Source organism: Podarcis cretensis (genome assembly GCF_951804945.1).
Source record: "Podarcis cretensis genome assembly, chromosome: 3".
Lineage (NCBI taxonomy): Eukaryota > Metazoa > Chordata > Lepidosauria > Squamata > Lacertidae > Podarcis > Podarcis cretensis.
The window spans coordinates 110,391,632-110,406,424 of record NC_137172.1 but is presented as its reverse complement, the minus strand read 5'-3'; the positions used below and the strand labels follow the sequence as shown (position 1 = coordinate 110,406,424).

At 42.9% G+C, this 14,793-nt stretch overlaps 1 protein-coding gene across 1 annotated transcript in view; it reads left to right on the top strand.

The window, feature by feature from the left end:
• The window catches only part of ISM1 (isthmin 1), a 29,084-nt gene extending 18,390 nt beyond the window's left edge, over positions 1-10,694 (top strand). The window contains exons 3-6 of the mRNA XM_079969931.1: positions 1,941-2,214; positions 3,047-3,190; positions 5,865-5,954; positions 7,745-10,694. Of these exons, the coding sequence (XP_079826057.1) occupies positions 1,941-2,214; positions 3,047-3,190; positions 5,865-5,954; positions 7,745-8,262 (1,026 nt within the window). The 3' untranslated portion in view covers positions 8,263-10,694. The remainder of the gene's footprint in view (positions 1-1,940; positions 2,215-3,046; positions 3,191-5,864; positions 5,955-7,744) is intronic.
• Positions 10,695-14,793: the final 4,099 nt, after the last annotated feature.

The following is a 14,793-nucleotide window of genomic DNA, read 5'->3' as shown; positions in this document are numbered from 1 at the left end:
ATAGTTTGGACCTGTTTTGGCTAGAATATTGTATAAGAGGACTGGTTCAAATGTTGAAATGAGCCCAGAAAACAAAACCTTATGGATAAACATTAGCTTGAATGGAAATAAACCACTGAACTGTGGAACAGGGACAAAACTCATAACTTGAAACAAACACTAGACTTCAAGCAAGTTCCTCCAAAATCATCAGCTAGAACATTTGCAATATTTTAGAGCAGAATTGTTTGCCTAAAAATAGCACATTGCTTTGTATATGTCACTGGTTTAATGTCAGAATCTGCTATCAGTTGCACCCAATGTTAGTTCTATCCACTGAGTGGACCCACTGAAATTAAATAAAAAACGAGTAACTTGCATATATTAATTTCAGTGGGTATACTCTGAGGAGAACAATAATGAACATGGGATACAACCATATACAGAAGATTTTCAGGTAGACATGTATAACTTATTCTACCGTTCCCCCACATGTACACTTAAAAATAAACACTTCCTTGGGCTTTCTTACAATAAAGGTAGGTAAGTTGTTTTTTAAATGTTTGCAGTACAAGACAGCAGTCAGTCACTGACAATAGCCTTGCACAGAATTTCGAGACTTGTTCTACCTAGTGCCAGTTGAAATGAATACAGTGCCTGTCTGTTTACTCATTATTTGGCTCAATCTTTCCCAGAAATGAAATATTTTTATTCAGCCCCTATTCCATTTGTGCAATTGTTTCAGTATTAGCAAGACAAGGAGACATTTGAAAAGGGTAACCCAAGCAGCTGTTACTTTTGTGCTACGGATGCTTTTTTAAACTCCGTTGCCAAATCAGCAGCCAAATGCACCACTGCACTCAAGTAAACGAATTCACAGGAAGTCCTTGAAAATGAGGTGCTTTTTTAAAAAAAGCCAGTAACATATTTCCTTGGGGATCAGAGATTTTCTTCGTTCTTGGTGAAAAGCTCTTTTGTTGATCGCCCATTGATTTGACACATGCCAGCTCATGCGGTCATGCCAGCAGTGCAAGGCTATTCAGGGTGCAACAGCTTCACTTTCTTTTCCTTCAAAACAAAGTGAAGTCATGTGTCGAGCCAATAATTTGGCTGCCAATTTTTTTTTCTGTGTGATGTTCTCCCCCCCCCCCCTCGGTTTCCCAGCCTATTTAAATGTGTACCAACTGTGAGGAGCTCCTGGGCTTGGATTCCGATACCTCGCTGCTTCTGTTTTTGTGAACTCTCCTCTTCCTCCACTTTTTAAGTCACCGTTTCTCACATTTCCAGAGCACGTTCATTCTATGCGGCATAAACAAGAAAAAAGTGTCCTGTGGCACCTCTGTCCTTCTTTGAACCTTTGCTCTCTGCCTCTTCTCCTCTTTAAAAGGAAACCCAAACAAAAAAGTCAATATTGGTGATGCTAGTAGTACAAACCTCCCTAGGCCTAATCTACTTGTGAGTCTTCTTCCACTAACTGAGGACCAGTCTGACAGAAGACAGCAGACATCCTTTCTGTTTGTTGCACACACACACACACACACACACACACACACACACACACACAGTGGTACCTCGGAAGTTGAACAGAATCCGTTCCAGAAACCAAGGCGCAGCTTCCAATTGGCTGCAAGAAGCTTCTGCAGCCAATTGGAAGCCATGGAAGTCACCTCGGACGTTCAGGTTCCAAAGAACATTCGCAAATCGGAACACTCACTTCCAGGTTTGTGGCGTTCGGGAGCCAAAACATTTGACTCGCAAGGCCTTCTGGATCCAAGGTACGACTGTATATGGATTCCTTTTCCCCTCCCTTGCAAGTTCCAGATGGCACTTGCCTTTTGTCTTGGCTTGACAAAATCTTTCACTGGCATGTCAACATATTTTTCTTTCTTTCTTGGATTGGTGTTTGGGACATAGCTGCAGAGACCTGAATACTTATCTGCCTGCTGTCTCGAATTCTCCAGGTGACTATAGAAGTTGTTGATGGGCCAGACTCTGAATCAGAGAAGGATCTCCGAAAGGAAGGCAGCAAACCCAGCTGGCCTGTCCCATCACCAGACTGGAGGAACTGGTGGCAGAGATCAGCCCCCACGGTCACCCGCATGAGTAGCGGGGACCAGGATTACAAGTATGACAGCACAACCGAAGACAGCAACTTCCTGAACCCTGTCGGTGGCGGGTGGGAAAGTCACGCACCTAGTCACCGGACATTTGACTCAAAGGCACAGCCAGAGTATGGTGAGTGAGCCTTCTGAATCCCTTGTTTGTAGCACCTCAGGTTGGTAGCAGTGCTCTGCAGGTGAGGAACCATCAGCAGTGGAAATGTGAGGTGGGGCAGAGCCACAGGGGGCAGGAGTAGGTACTTTCAACACCAGCATTCTTGCTTCTTACCTAGACCTGGTTGGGGGAGGGTGGCATGAGGTAGGGAACATGCAGGGGCACCGGTGGGACCAGTCTTGTGCATCTGCACAACTTTGCCACCACCCGGCGCTGCACTAACAGGGAAGCAGGTGTTGGGAGGGCACCCACCACTACGGAGAGTGACTGGGCACCAAAGATAATAAGAGGGAAGGGAGGGTCAGGGGCACAGGTGAGAGAGAAAAGGAATTGTGTTTCAGTTATTTCAGATTAACTGATTCCCTGAGGTTTAGATAATATATACTATGCACTGATACCGATCTTCTCTGACTATTGTGTAGCCAAAGCACACCCACTTACACAGGAGAGGGAAGTATCAGCCAGCTCGAGGGAACCCCAGAATTTGCAGAAGCACACATAAACTTTGTGGGGGAGGGGAAGCCAAATCAGCTCACTAAGGTCTGAGCATGTTCTGTGAGCATGGAATGGAAAACTGGGGAGGGAAGCGATAGGATAGAGTATCCCAAGAAAAGGCAATGCTGACTCGCATTGTGAACAGCAGCAAATGTTTTGTTTGAGACACCACTTAATATCTGAGCCAGTCCTCAGATAGCAACACGTATTGTTTTTTTGCCATTTCTACTTTTATAATCAAACATTTACTTGTTTACCAGCTAGTTCTCTCCTTTTTTTCCTTGTTCCTCCCTTGCAGATTACATAGATGGGGAAGGAGACTGGAGCCCCTGGTCTATTTGTAGTATAACCTGTGGCAACGGCAATCAGAAGCGCACCAGAACCTGTGGCTATGCCTGCACAGCCACCGAATCAAGGACATGTGACAGGCCCAACTGTCCAGGTTAGGCTCCGCTTAATTGCTTTGACCTGAACGGCACAAATGCTTGCAACCCTTCGCTGGTAAAAGGTATCATATTAAAATAATAGGAGGAGATGCTACCCCATATCTGAAATTATCAGCTTTGTTGTGCCTTTAAGGCAGAGCCAGATGCTTTTCCTTTCTAAAGGGCCTTCAGGAGCACTGCTCATGCTGTGTGCCTCAGATTTCAACAGAGCCTACAGAGATGTAGGCAAAAGAGACCTGCATTTCTTGCGAGATGCACTAGATGGGGTACTATAGGAAATAAGAGTATCCTGCCTTCTGAAGTTCTAATTGCATTCACCATTATTGTATTGCTTAAAAAGATAAGTGCTAAGAGAATAAGATGCTTTGGTGTTTTTGCAGTGACACCAGGTTTCAAAGTGTAGAGAAAGAGAGCAATCTGCAAAATGAGATGATCAAGACAGCCATAGCAGATCAAAGTCTAATGCCGTGGATGTGGTACCTTGGCTAAACTATGACTCTTGCACACACATCACTAGTGGGGTCAGGGAGGCCCTTCACTCAGATGTGAACATCCTGGTAACTATACTTTAGCTTAGGCAATGGAGCCCTCCCCTGATATTTCTCATTCATCCCTCCATCACGGCCTGTATTTAGATGCAAAAGTTCAACTGGAAAACACATTGAGATCTTCAGGGAATTCTTACTTGTGGAGAGAGCATTAGCACTATTTTTTTAAAAAGCATATTCATTAATCATGCTACTCTTATTATTTCATTGCTTTATTATTTCAAATAAAATGTCTCAGAGCAACATACAGATCCATAAAACTACAAACAGCATTAAAACTATCAGTTAAAAACCAGATGCAAAAAAAACCCCCAAGATGCAATAAACACAAATTCAAACAATGCTATGAAAAGAAGAAATCATTCCCCTGACCTAAATGGTGAGCACCACAAAAAAGGCCAAATTCATACCAGAGTATGTTCCAGATTAATAACCCAATGCCTGGGCAACATGGAGTGTTTCACCCTGGTGCCTGACAGCTGGCACTGACGGCGCCATTTTTGTTTCCTTGGAAGGAGCATGACGACACAGTAGAAATTGCCCAAGGATTTGCCAAAGAGAATGAACCCTCACCCTCATTAGAACTCCACTGAGAATTTGGAAATGTCAAGGGCAAAAACTAAACTGCTGTGAATTTTGTCTTCATGGTGGGTTCTTGGGTATCTTGCTCAACAAACTTTCCATAACTTGTAGGGAGGGTACGTGTCTGGAACAGCGGCAAGGGAAAGTTCATCTAAACAAATAACTGCATCTTCAATTTACAAAGATAATTTGCTGATACTTCTCCAAAATCGTCATGTGTAATGCTGACATGACAATTTGAGGATGTGCATTGCGGAATGCGCATAGTTTTAGGCTACATAGAAAGTGCCATCTTTGCTTTATTTAAGGAATTTTTTTCCACTTAATTGTCTTTTATGGGATAGCAACCTTGATATTTTTGGTCCGCCCACCACCCCGCATCTCCCCTTTCTGTTGTCAACAGGGATAGAAGCATGAAAATGGCAACCCTAAGTCAACCACCTCAGTGCAGTTTAAATTGACTAGCCCTAGACTTTGCATCTGTGTGGTGCATGTTTGAGGGGAGGAAAGGCAAGGCTCGGTCTCAAAGGTGCTGCTAATATCGGCTTGGCATAGAGGCTCCTAGCTCAACAGAGCAGCATCTTTCAGACAGAGGATTGCCTTTGTTGTCCAAATACATTTTCCAAACAATGTAAACTTTGTTTACAAGTCGCTTCCACCTGACCCAGCGGGAGCTGAAGGAGGTGTGTGGAATCAGGTGGTTCTTTCTCTGCTCGTGTGGTTAGGTCATTTAAACATGGCCCCAGATAAGATGTTCCTGCATAGCTGAGAGAACATCTGCAGGCATTTGTTGTTCTTGTTGGTCGTTCCTCTCATGTTGGGGTGGTTTCTTAAGGTCTGGATTTATTAATAGCCCAAATATTTGCACCGCCATTTCTGTCAGTCACATTGTCTTCATCAGCCTGCAACACCAGTATGTAGCACATCCTGTTTTTTGTAAAAATAAAATAAAAATCTGCTTGCGTAGCAGTCGAAAACTCCTCTGCTCAGCACTCGTTTGCTGGCACTGCAAGCAGAAAATAATGAAAAACTGTCTTGCGACTTAAGTTTCCAGTCGCTGGCAGTTATAAGTGATTGCTGTGATGTTCAGAGAAACATAACCATTCAGAAGGTACTTAATGGCACCAGTGAGTAGTATCAGGTATTCATCTCAAGTCAATATTAAAATATTTGAGAGAGGGGATGGTGTCAGAGAAGGGTGGGAGGACATTTGCTTTGACCTTTGTATTAAAGTGCAAGACTGCTGAGGCTCAGAAGTAATTTTCATTCTCTTAGGTTCTTTCTCATTCTCTCTGCATCGAAAGCAAGAGCTTTAACCAATTTTAATATTGCATTTTTATATTGCTGTTGTAACCTTCCCCTGGGACCTCATGGTGACAGATGGTTAAGAAATCCAATAAACTAAAAGTAACAATGACGGCATGAGTGTTTATAGGAACATAAGAAATCAGTGGGGTACTAATGCAAGCCTAGTTTCTCTACTGCCTTGTATTATGTGCCGTTACTGAAAAAATATATTTATATACCCTGCTTTCTTCAGGGATTGAAGACACCTTCAGGACAGCAGCAACAGAAGTGAGTTTGCTCGCAGGAAGCGAAGAATTCAATGCCACAAAGCTCTTCGAAGTTGGTAAGCAGATAAGAGCAGGGGGTTCTCTTCCTTCAGAGCTAGATGATGCAGGCAAGCTTCAATCTGTGTGACAGTTTCCCCCTAGGACACTTCTGAGAAGGTGCTGTGAGGGAGCACTCAAATATTTCCCATCTTTGTAATGTGTGGGTTTTGATTGAGCCAGTTACACATTGTTCAGCAGCCATTCCCAGTGGGCTTTCTAAAGGAAAAATGTTGGACTAAACGTTTGTGCCTCCAGCTGTGCCACAGCCTTCTTGAATCATTGCAAGTTCGTTATTCATGGACAAAAGGCAAAAACTTGAATACTACAGCTGCACGTAATATGTTCGGGGTGACTGATTATGTTCAGGGTGACTCTGCAACCAACAGGTAGCACTCCAAAATCTGTCCATGCTGGCCAAGACATGGTTAATCCGGAGCATTGTTTATGGGATGCGAAAGCATTGCTTGGAGCAAGGCTGAGGATTTTCTTAAAACTTGCACAAAGGTTTGACTCTGTTCTTTATTCCAGATGCAGACCCTCACTTCATCATTCATGAGTGTTCTGCTAGTGTCATATCCTGATTTGCACAGATATCTTGCTGTCTCCCCACATATTACAAGTCTGGAATGTGAGCCACTTATGGCTTCAGTTATAAAGGCGCTGTTTCAATATCATCCGTTAAGATTATAGTTCCAGTGTCTCTGTGCAGCTGCATTCAAGAGGCCCTCACAGAGGCAGGGGGGGTGCTCTGCCAAATTTTAACCCACATTTTATTTTTTAATCATAAGGGAACCTCATGAAAACTAGGTGCACTACAATGCACTCACTTCAGCTTTAGTGTAGCTAAAGAATGCACAGTATATTTTCAGAAGATTGATATTGATATATGGAAGGGCAAAAATACAGCCCCCTTTGGTCAATGGATAGATGATACAACAACTCTTGCAATACGTGAATGGATTGCTTTCAGACGAAGATTATACATGGACAAATTTAAATGATATTTAGAACGTATTTATGAAAACCATAGTGACCCATGAGTTAACATATGCTTGAGAGAAACAATAAGTTTAATCTCTCAACATATATCCTATATAGTTTGGTAACATTAATTATATGTTATGGTTATTTTGTTATTGCTGTTTTCCTCTGCTTTTTTTAAAAAATATCATTTTTCTTTTTCCCTTTTCTGTTCTTTTCTTTTCATATTTACTTTTACTCACTATAATCATCTTAATAATAATAATAATAATATCTTTTCTTCTGACAAGATGCACACTCCATAGGGAAAGGCTGACATATTGACATATCACATATTGACAGTGAAACTGGTACAATTCAAAGTGTTGGTTCTGACCTTTAAAGCCCTAAATGGCCCAGATACTGAAGTCCTCCTCCGAAGGTCTTCTGCTTGTTCCTTCACTACGAGAAGTGAGGTTACAGGGAACCAGGCAGAGGGCCTTCTCGGTAGTGGCACCCACCCTGTGGAACGCCCTCCCATCAGATGTCAAGGAAATAAACAACTATCTGACTTTTAGAAGACATCTGAAGGCAGCCCTGTTTAGGGAAGTTTTTAATGTTTGATGGGCAGGGTATAAATAATAAAAAAAATGTTGTTGTTGCATGTTTTCCAGGGCCTTAAAATGTTTTTAAAATAATATTGGAATTGATTTTGTGATAGAACACAAAGCAAACCCTTGACTACCAGAGTGGAGTGTGATGTTAGCTAAATGCTGTCAAAATCCTGCATTTTTGTCATCTCTGAAACACAGTCAAGTTCTCCTTGTGTCCCTTTTCTACTGCCCAGATACTGACAGCTGTGAAAGGTGGATGAGCTGCAAGAGTGAATTCTTAAAGAAGTACATGCACAAAGTGGTCAACGACCTCCCTGCTTGCCCTTGCACGTATCCCACAGAGGTTGCCTACAGCACGGCTGATATCTACGACCGGCTTAAGCGGAAAAACTTCCGCTGGAAAGATGCGAGTGGGCCAAAGGAAAAACTGGAGATCTATAAGCCGACCGCTCGCTATTGCATCCGTTCCATGCTCTCTTTGGAAAGTACCACCCTGGCAGCGCAGCACTGCTGCTACGACGACATCATGCAGCTGATCACGAGGGGCAAAGGAGCAGGCACCCCAAACCTGATCAGCATAGAATTCTCTGCCGAACTTCATTACAAAGTGGACATCTTGCCTTGGATCATTTGCAAAGGGGACTGGAGCCGCTATAATGAAGCCAGGCCTCCTAATAATGGTCAGAAATGTACAGAGAACCCTTCAGAGGAGGACTATTACAGACAATTTCAGGAAGCAAGAGAGTACTGAGAAGGCGGAGGAAAGAAGCCAACTTCTTTCACAGTCTGTGGAACAGAGGCGGTTGGTCTGCAAGACCACAAATCAAAGAAACTCTCAGCATACAGATCTAATGTCCCATTCCTCCACCCACCCCAACTAACTGTATATAGTTGTATAGAATACACATTTTTCATAAGTGTGTTATTTATATATGCATATAGAAATTGCATATGGACCCCTGTGCAAATAGACATTTATATAACGTTATGCATTCTGCACCAGTGTAAGGTTTTGTGTTTTTAATATCATGCTCAAGTAAGGACTGGGCTATCATTTTTTAATCTGTATGGGAAAAGCTCAGCTTTCAGTGGTCTCGGCAACAGAACTCAAGAGTCCATTTCTCAACTGCAAACCCCAGTTATGGGGCTTTTGCTGGTGGGTTATCCATCTAATGCATCTGAGAACTGCATCTGATGGTACTACTTTTGTGCAGAACAGCAGAGAGAAATATCAGCATCCACTGCCGTTGTGCCTGTGCAGATGTCAGGGACTTTGATTTGTGTCAAATACTACGTCTGTGTGATTGACTCTGGTGAGTAAAAGACTGTGATACCTAAAGTGTGGCTGACGCAATCAAATATCCCTTATTCTGCAAAGTGTACAAGTACCTCTGAAATATTTTTACTAAATCAAAGCCAAGGACTATAACCAGATCATTATTAAACAGTTTCCATACATAAGTTATTTAATACAAATGCAGCATAATTTCCTTAGAGATATATTGATGAAAATATTTAGACATATTTAAGAAAAAGAAAGAGTTTTTTTAAAAGGGGAAGGGCAGTAACTATTGGAGAGGAGGAATGAAGCTGGTAGATACAATAATAGACAAAGCAAAGCTCTCTTCATTCCCATTTTGGAGTTATACTTGCCTTGCAATTTAGCTTGGCAGAGGTCCAGTTACTAAGAGCTCTTAATAGCTCCAGGGATGTGAGCAGAAGTAAAGCACATTTTCATTACAGTTATTATTTTGTGCCACCACTCAAAGATAAGGCCTGGGGAGGGAGGAGCTGCATGGATAGTTAAAGTTCCTCAAAGTCTTCTTCACATACTGCCTTATTACAAGGATGTAAACACAGTAAACTCACGTATCGTATAGCCACATTTTTCTGGGACCCAGAACTGGCTGCATCTCCCTTTTGAATGCCCATTTTGTTGACTAACTTTGATTTATCCTGCACAGTGTGTGAAGCAGCCCTAAGCAAAATAACCTTAAGCAACTTGGAGCAGGGCTTACCCACTGTGTATAAAGCAAAAATGTGGGTGGTATCTTAAAAACTGGGAGTTGCAATTAAAAACACACACATAACCGGATCAGATAATTGGAAAAATGTCAGAAATGCATTTCTGGGTTGAAGGCAAGTTTGCGCATGTGCATTAGGGTCTGATTCATGTTATGACTGATGTGTTCCCGTGTTCAGTTTATTCAAAAACAACCACAGTTGCTGATTCTATGAGCTTTCACTCCTAGAGGGTCTGTATACATGATATACAGTCTTCATGTAGAAGCCACTTTAATTTCTTCTCTGTACAGTGGTACCTCTGGATACGAACAGGATCCATTCCGGATCCCCATTCGCATCCTGAAGCGAATGTAACCCACACCTGCGTGGGTCGTGATTCACCGCTTCTGCGCATGATGTCATTTTGACCAGCGGCACATGCACGGGCAGCGAAACCCGGAAGTAACACGTTCCGTTACTTCCGGGTCGCCGTGGAGCGCAACCCGGAAGCGCTTAACCCGAAGCATATTTAACCCGAGGTATGACTGTAGTAGTGGCTTTGTTAGGAGGGCAGGGAACATTTTATCCATGCCACTGCAGAGCAAGTCCCAATCCAACCAGCTTGAGAACTCTCAAGCCTACTGAATCCTACAGTGAATTTAAGTGCACTTGTCTATGTTTACACAGGCAAACTCTACAACAGCAAAAGGAATATGGCCCAATCCACTCTACTGCCCTTGCACACGCATCATGCTTTGCTAACATGAATGAATCAGCCATGGGAGAACAATTTAAAGCAGACTCCATGTGATACCCTTGTTGTTTGTTCAAACTCATCTTCTGAAGGAACATACTGTAAAGAGATTTGTTCTTAAAATATGCCCTTGTTGTTATTTATTCTTGAGTCTATACCAAGTCATTTGGCCATATACCAAATAAATGCATAGTATTTTACGAAAGAAAGTCTATTCTTTAACAAAGTTTAAAAAAAATTAGTGAAGGGATGGAGTGTTATAACTTTACTGCATTCTTTTGTAGCGTATTTATTAAACTGCAGCTAACATGAATTCGGCAGAGTTAAAAGTGGCAAGCAAAGGGACTTTCTAAAAAGGACAATCGTGTTCCATAGAGAGCTGGTGCACAAATCCAGGTTTATCAATAAAGCCATGATGAAACATCTGTTAATTTGCATTCTCATTATGTGGATGTTAAATACAACAGGGAAGAAATGTGAAGGAATGCTTATGGCTCCATGAAGAAAGCCTGAGCAGGTGAGGGAGGGATGCCAGAAAGAGTGAGCAGGCGACCCACCGACAGTGTCTTCTAGTAAAAGCATCTTAAAACATTTTTTGTATATGCTAATACATTCCATAAGGCTAATACGTTCCTTACCATGAGTTTGGGAACAAATTCACGGGTTTCTGTGACCAAGAATGAAAAATAAGGAAAATTTAAATGTAGCTTCCACAGCGAGGTCTAAGAAAACATTAACATCGGCCACTGCCACAAGACTTGTCAAGGTGATGGGAGGGAATTATTTTAGAATTTGTCTCTCACCTCATTCATTAAAATCCCATTGCTTCAGACCTGCCAAGGCTAGAAACACTTTGGCAGACCACAACAATATGTTTTCAGGCTCACTACAGCTTTTCCCAGCAGCAGCCCTGGAACAGATCAGAAGGAAAAATATTTCTCCCTCTGTGGTCTTCAGGAATAGCATTTTAAAATAATAATAATAATAATGTTATTGTTTTTGCTTGGGGGGGAAAATGAATTTTATAGCCTGCTAGTTTTAGTATCCCATTGACAACTGTGACAGAGCAGGGTCCAGTTTTACTTCTGGCTCCAGCTTGGAGCAGTCCATTGATGGCTACGGCTTGATTTTGTAAATAATGAAGTGTGCGTTTGTGTATAATGTAATTAGATCTTCCTTAACATAACATAGCGTGTCCCTAATCAGAAAACCATAACGCTGAGCATTGAGCAACCCACAGAGACATCAGTTATGTGGTCTCTGTGTGTGTGGGAACTGCACAGTACATAACTTAAAAGAGGTCTGCCTCTTCAGCGCAGGTTTGCCTTATGACTGCTCTGTTGTCAAAGAATGGTAGAAAAAGAGCACTGGAGAGGGCAGGGGGAGCTTGGGTATCTATGGCCCAAGAACATTCATACACTGTGGACATGTGTGAGCTGCACTGAGTCAAGGTTCAGCCACCTGTGTGCTTACAGCATTTAGGTTAGACCAGCAACTATTGAATTGAAACCATATAGAAAGCAACACATCAGCTAGCCAGGAACAAAGGAAGGGCAAGCGGGTGTTGCAGAAGATTATTCAAAAGTTCAAGCTGATGCCGAAAAATGGAGGTAGGATTCAAATATTACCTTGCCTTCCAACTGGTGTGAGTAATCTCTCAGAAATACTTGCCACAAAAATGTTGTGCAAACTTGGGTGAGCGGGACCGAGTCGTGCACTGTCTGCAAGATTCAGTTCACACCCCAATTCAGCCCTTGGAAAAACAGCCCAATTTGGTCTGAAGTGCTTCAAAGCCTGCCCAGTTTGTTGCACATTTGAATCCTGATTTGGAGAAGTAAAGTTTCGTGCCTCCCCCATTCACTGTTACTGGGAAATTTTAAAAATGGCTATATTTCCTCTTCTTAGTAAAATTGGGTGGAATCTGCAGGCATAGTAGCCCCTCCTGAGTGGACAGAGCTTACCAACTTACAGACAAATAGAGTTTTGTGCTGGGCACCATCAAACAAAAAAGAAGGAAAAATCTATAACTTTTTTTAAAAAAAATTGAAGCAGAAGTCGATGAAATTTGCAGGCTTCTTGGACCCTTTTGAGGGGATGAAACCTGCCAAATTTCAGTATTACGTGCACGGACTAGTAGCAGCTCTCCAGGTTTTCAGGCAGGAGTCTCAACTCCATCTGGAGACACCAAGGGATTAAGCCCAGAACATTCTGGATGGAAAGCAGAGGCCCTGCTACTGAGGTACAGGCCTGGTCACTCTCCCCTCTCACTTACAGTGTACAGCCTATAGCTGAGGAATACAGCTGCATTTCTGTTATGTGAAGTAAACAAGTGATTCATAGTATGGTGGAAAGCCCAGAAGATGAGCAAGTTACTTCCAGGCTATTTCCTGGCATGCCTCACCAATTTATTTTTATAAAATATTAGCATTGAAATGTCCATTTCCTTACATCTCAGCACGTACATTTTCGACCCTTGTCATAAGTCTGTGCCCTTGGGTCTGCTCAAAAGGGGTACAGCAATTATAATGTTCCATTATGAAGATGGATAACATCGCACCAAGCCAAAAATGGATAGTTGTGTGTGTGCAGGGGGTAGAGATTGCTTGCACACAGGCCACAATCCAACACTTGAGTTGGACGTACTTAAACCTCTTCAAACCCATGACTTTAAGTGGCCCCTGGGCTGTGGGCCCTGGGACTGTGGCCATAAAGAGAAAAGAGATGAAGTTTGGAAGCACATATATCACTGCAAACCTAATGCTGCCATCAGATGACACAGACCTGTTCAGCTGCATTTGGAATAACATAAAGGTGGGGGCAAGTAGGGCACAAGGGAAAAATGCCAGTAGCTGTAAAAACATAGCCATGGAAGACATTCCTCAGCATGTAAGGGGGGGGGGGGACCTATTACAATCCCCTCCCCCTACTCCTCCCTCTAATTGTACAGAAGATGATAAAAATGTGTGGCATTCTCCCTCCGAACATATATCTGGTTATAATTTTTCAGTGGAAAGTTGCTCAGGCAGTTTCCGTTAGACTGCACCCACAAGGCAAATTAAGGGACTGACTAGGTAATTACTAGTGCATGTGCATGCCCACAGATCTGTAAATAAAGGCAGGAAATCCCCCAGTCTTTCACTCTTCAGCTCACTCCCAGACAGTACGATTGTTAGGAACACATGGAAAATCCACCGGGTAGGTGAGATGATGTTCTTTGTACTTCACAGAAGACTGGTATTTAGTCACAGTTTCAACAAAACTCGGATTCCACGGCAGCGCTTCAAATGACAAGCCAGGGATGAAGAGACCCAGCTTTGACTCTTAAACAGCCTTTTTAAAACAACAACATCACGCATACAACAGGTTCGTAGCTTTCTAGCCAGCCCCACAGAATGCTATTTTCTCCCTTAAAAGGGTTTACGCGATTCCTCTGAACACAATCAATGTGCCACAATGCGGTGTCTCCAACCAAGCCCTACTTGGAGTTAGGCCCAGGGCTGGCCCATCCATGAGGCGGACTGAGGCAGCCACCTCAGGCGGCTGAATCCAAGGGGCACTGCTGCCTCTGCTGGAGAAGTGGCAGCGGCGGTTTGTGGGTTCCAGCGAGATCTCACAAGAGCTTCATGGGGCTGCGAAATCTCTCTGAAGTCCTGTGACCCTGGGAAATGAGGTTTTGGTGGGTCGGGTACCAGATGGACATGAAGGGCAGCCATTTCCTGTTTCTCCTCAGGTGGCAAAACGGGATAGGATGCCTCTGAGCAAACCCACTGAGATCAATGGAGTGATGGGTCCAATCTGAGCAGGACTTAACCAATTGCTCCTCATTGCCTTTTTGCCACCTTCTGCCAGGCAAGAGCGGGACAGAACTATGGTCTGCTTTGAACTTTCAAGATGGCCAGGGCTGAAAAGGATTGACATCTTTCCTTGACATCTTCTCTATGCAGGCTGTAAGTACAGGTAGCTAAATCGGGCAGAGCTTGACACAAACACCAACAGCTCCCCGGCCATAGTGATTGCTTATGCTTTATTATATACCTTTGACAGGTTCAGATACCAGGTGTCCTTTATTTTAAGAAAAGACAAAGGCTCCTAAATCTTTTTTTAAAATAAAAAAATCAGTTACTTGAATAGCCTATGCCTCATTTCTAAGTGTGTGTTCCAGCAGTCAGTATGTAGTGAATTTGTATCCAATATTGCAGCGTATTTTCCAGACCTGCTTCTTCATACATCCTGCATTTGGAAATGCATAGAAAAGATGGCCTTTGGGAGCTATTTAAACATTTTTGATATTTAGGAGGAGGAGGAGACAGCAAGGAAAAGCCACTTTTCTTGGGGAAATTGGACACTGTCCATCCCTTACACTTTGGAGCCCTTGTGAGAGCATCATATTCCAGACCAAGCCAGCCAGTTGCAATGAAGGGCTCCTTAAGGTACCATGTGACATTCCTGGCTCTGCCTGGAAATGCAGATGCTTCACCATTGAACTACAGCCCTTCCCTAAGGAGGAGAAACCTGCCTAGAAGA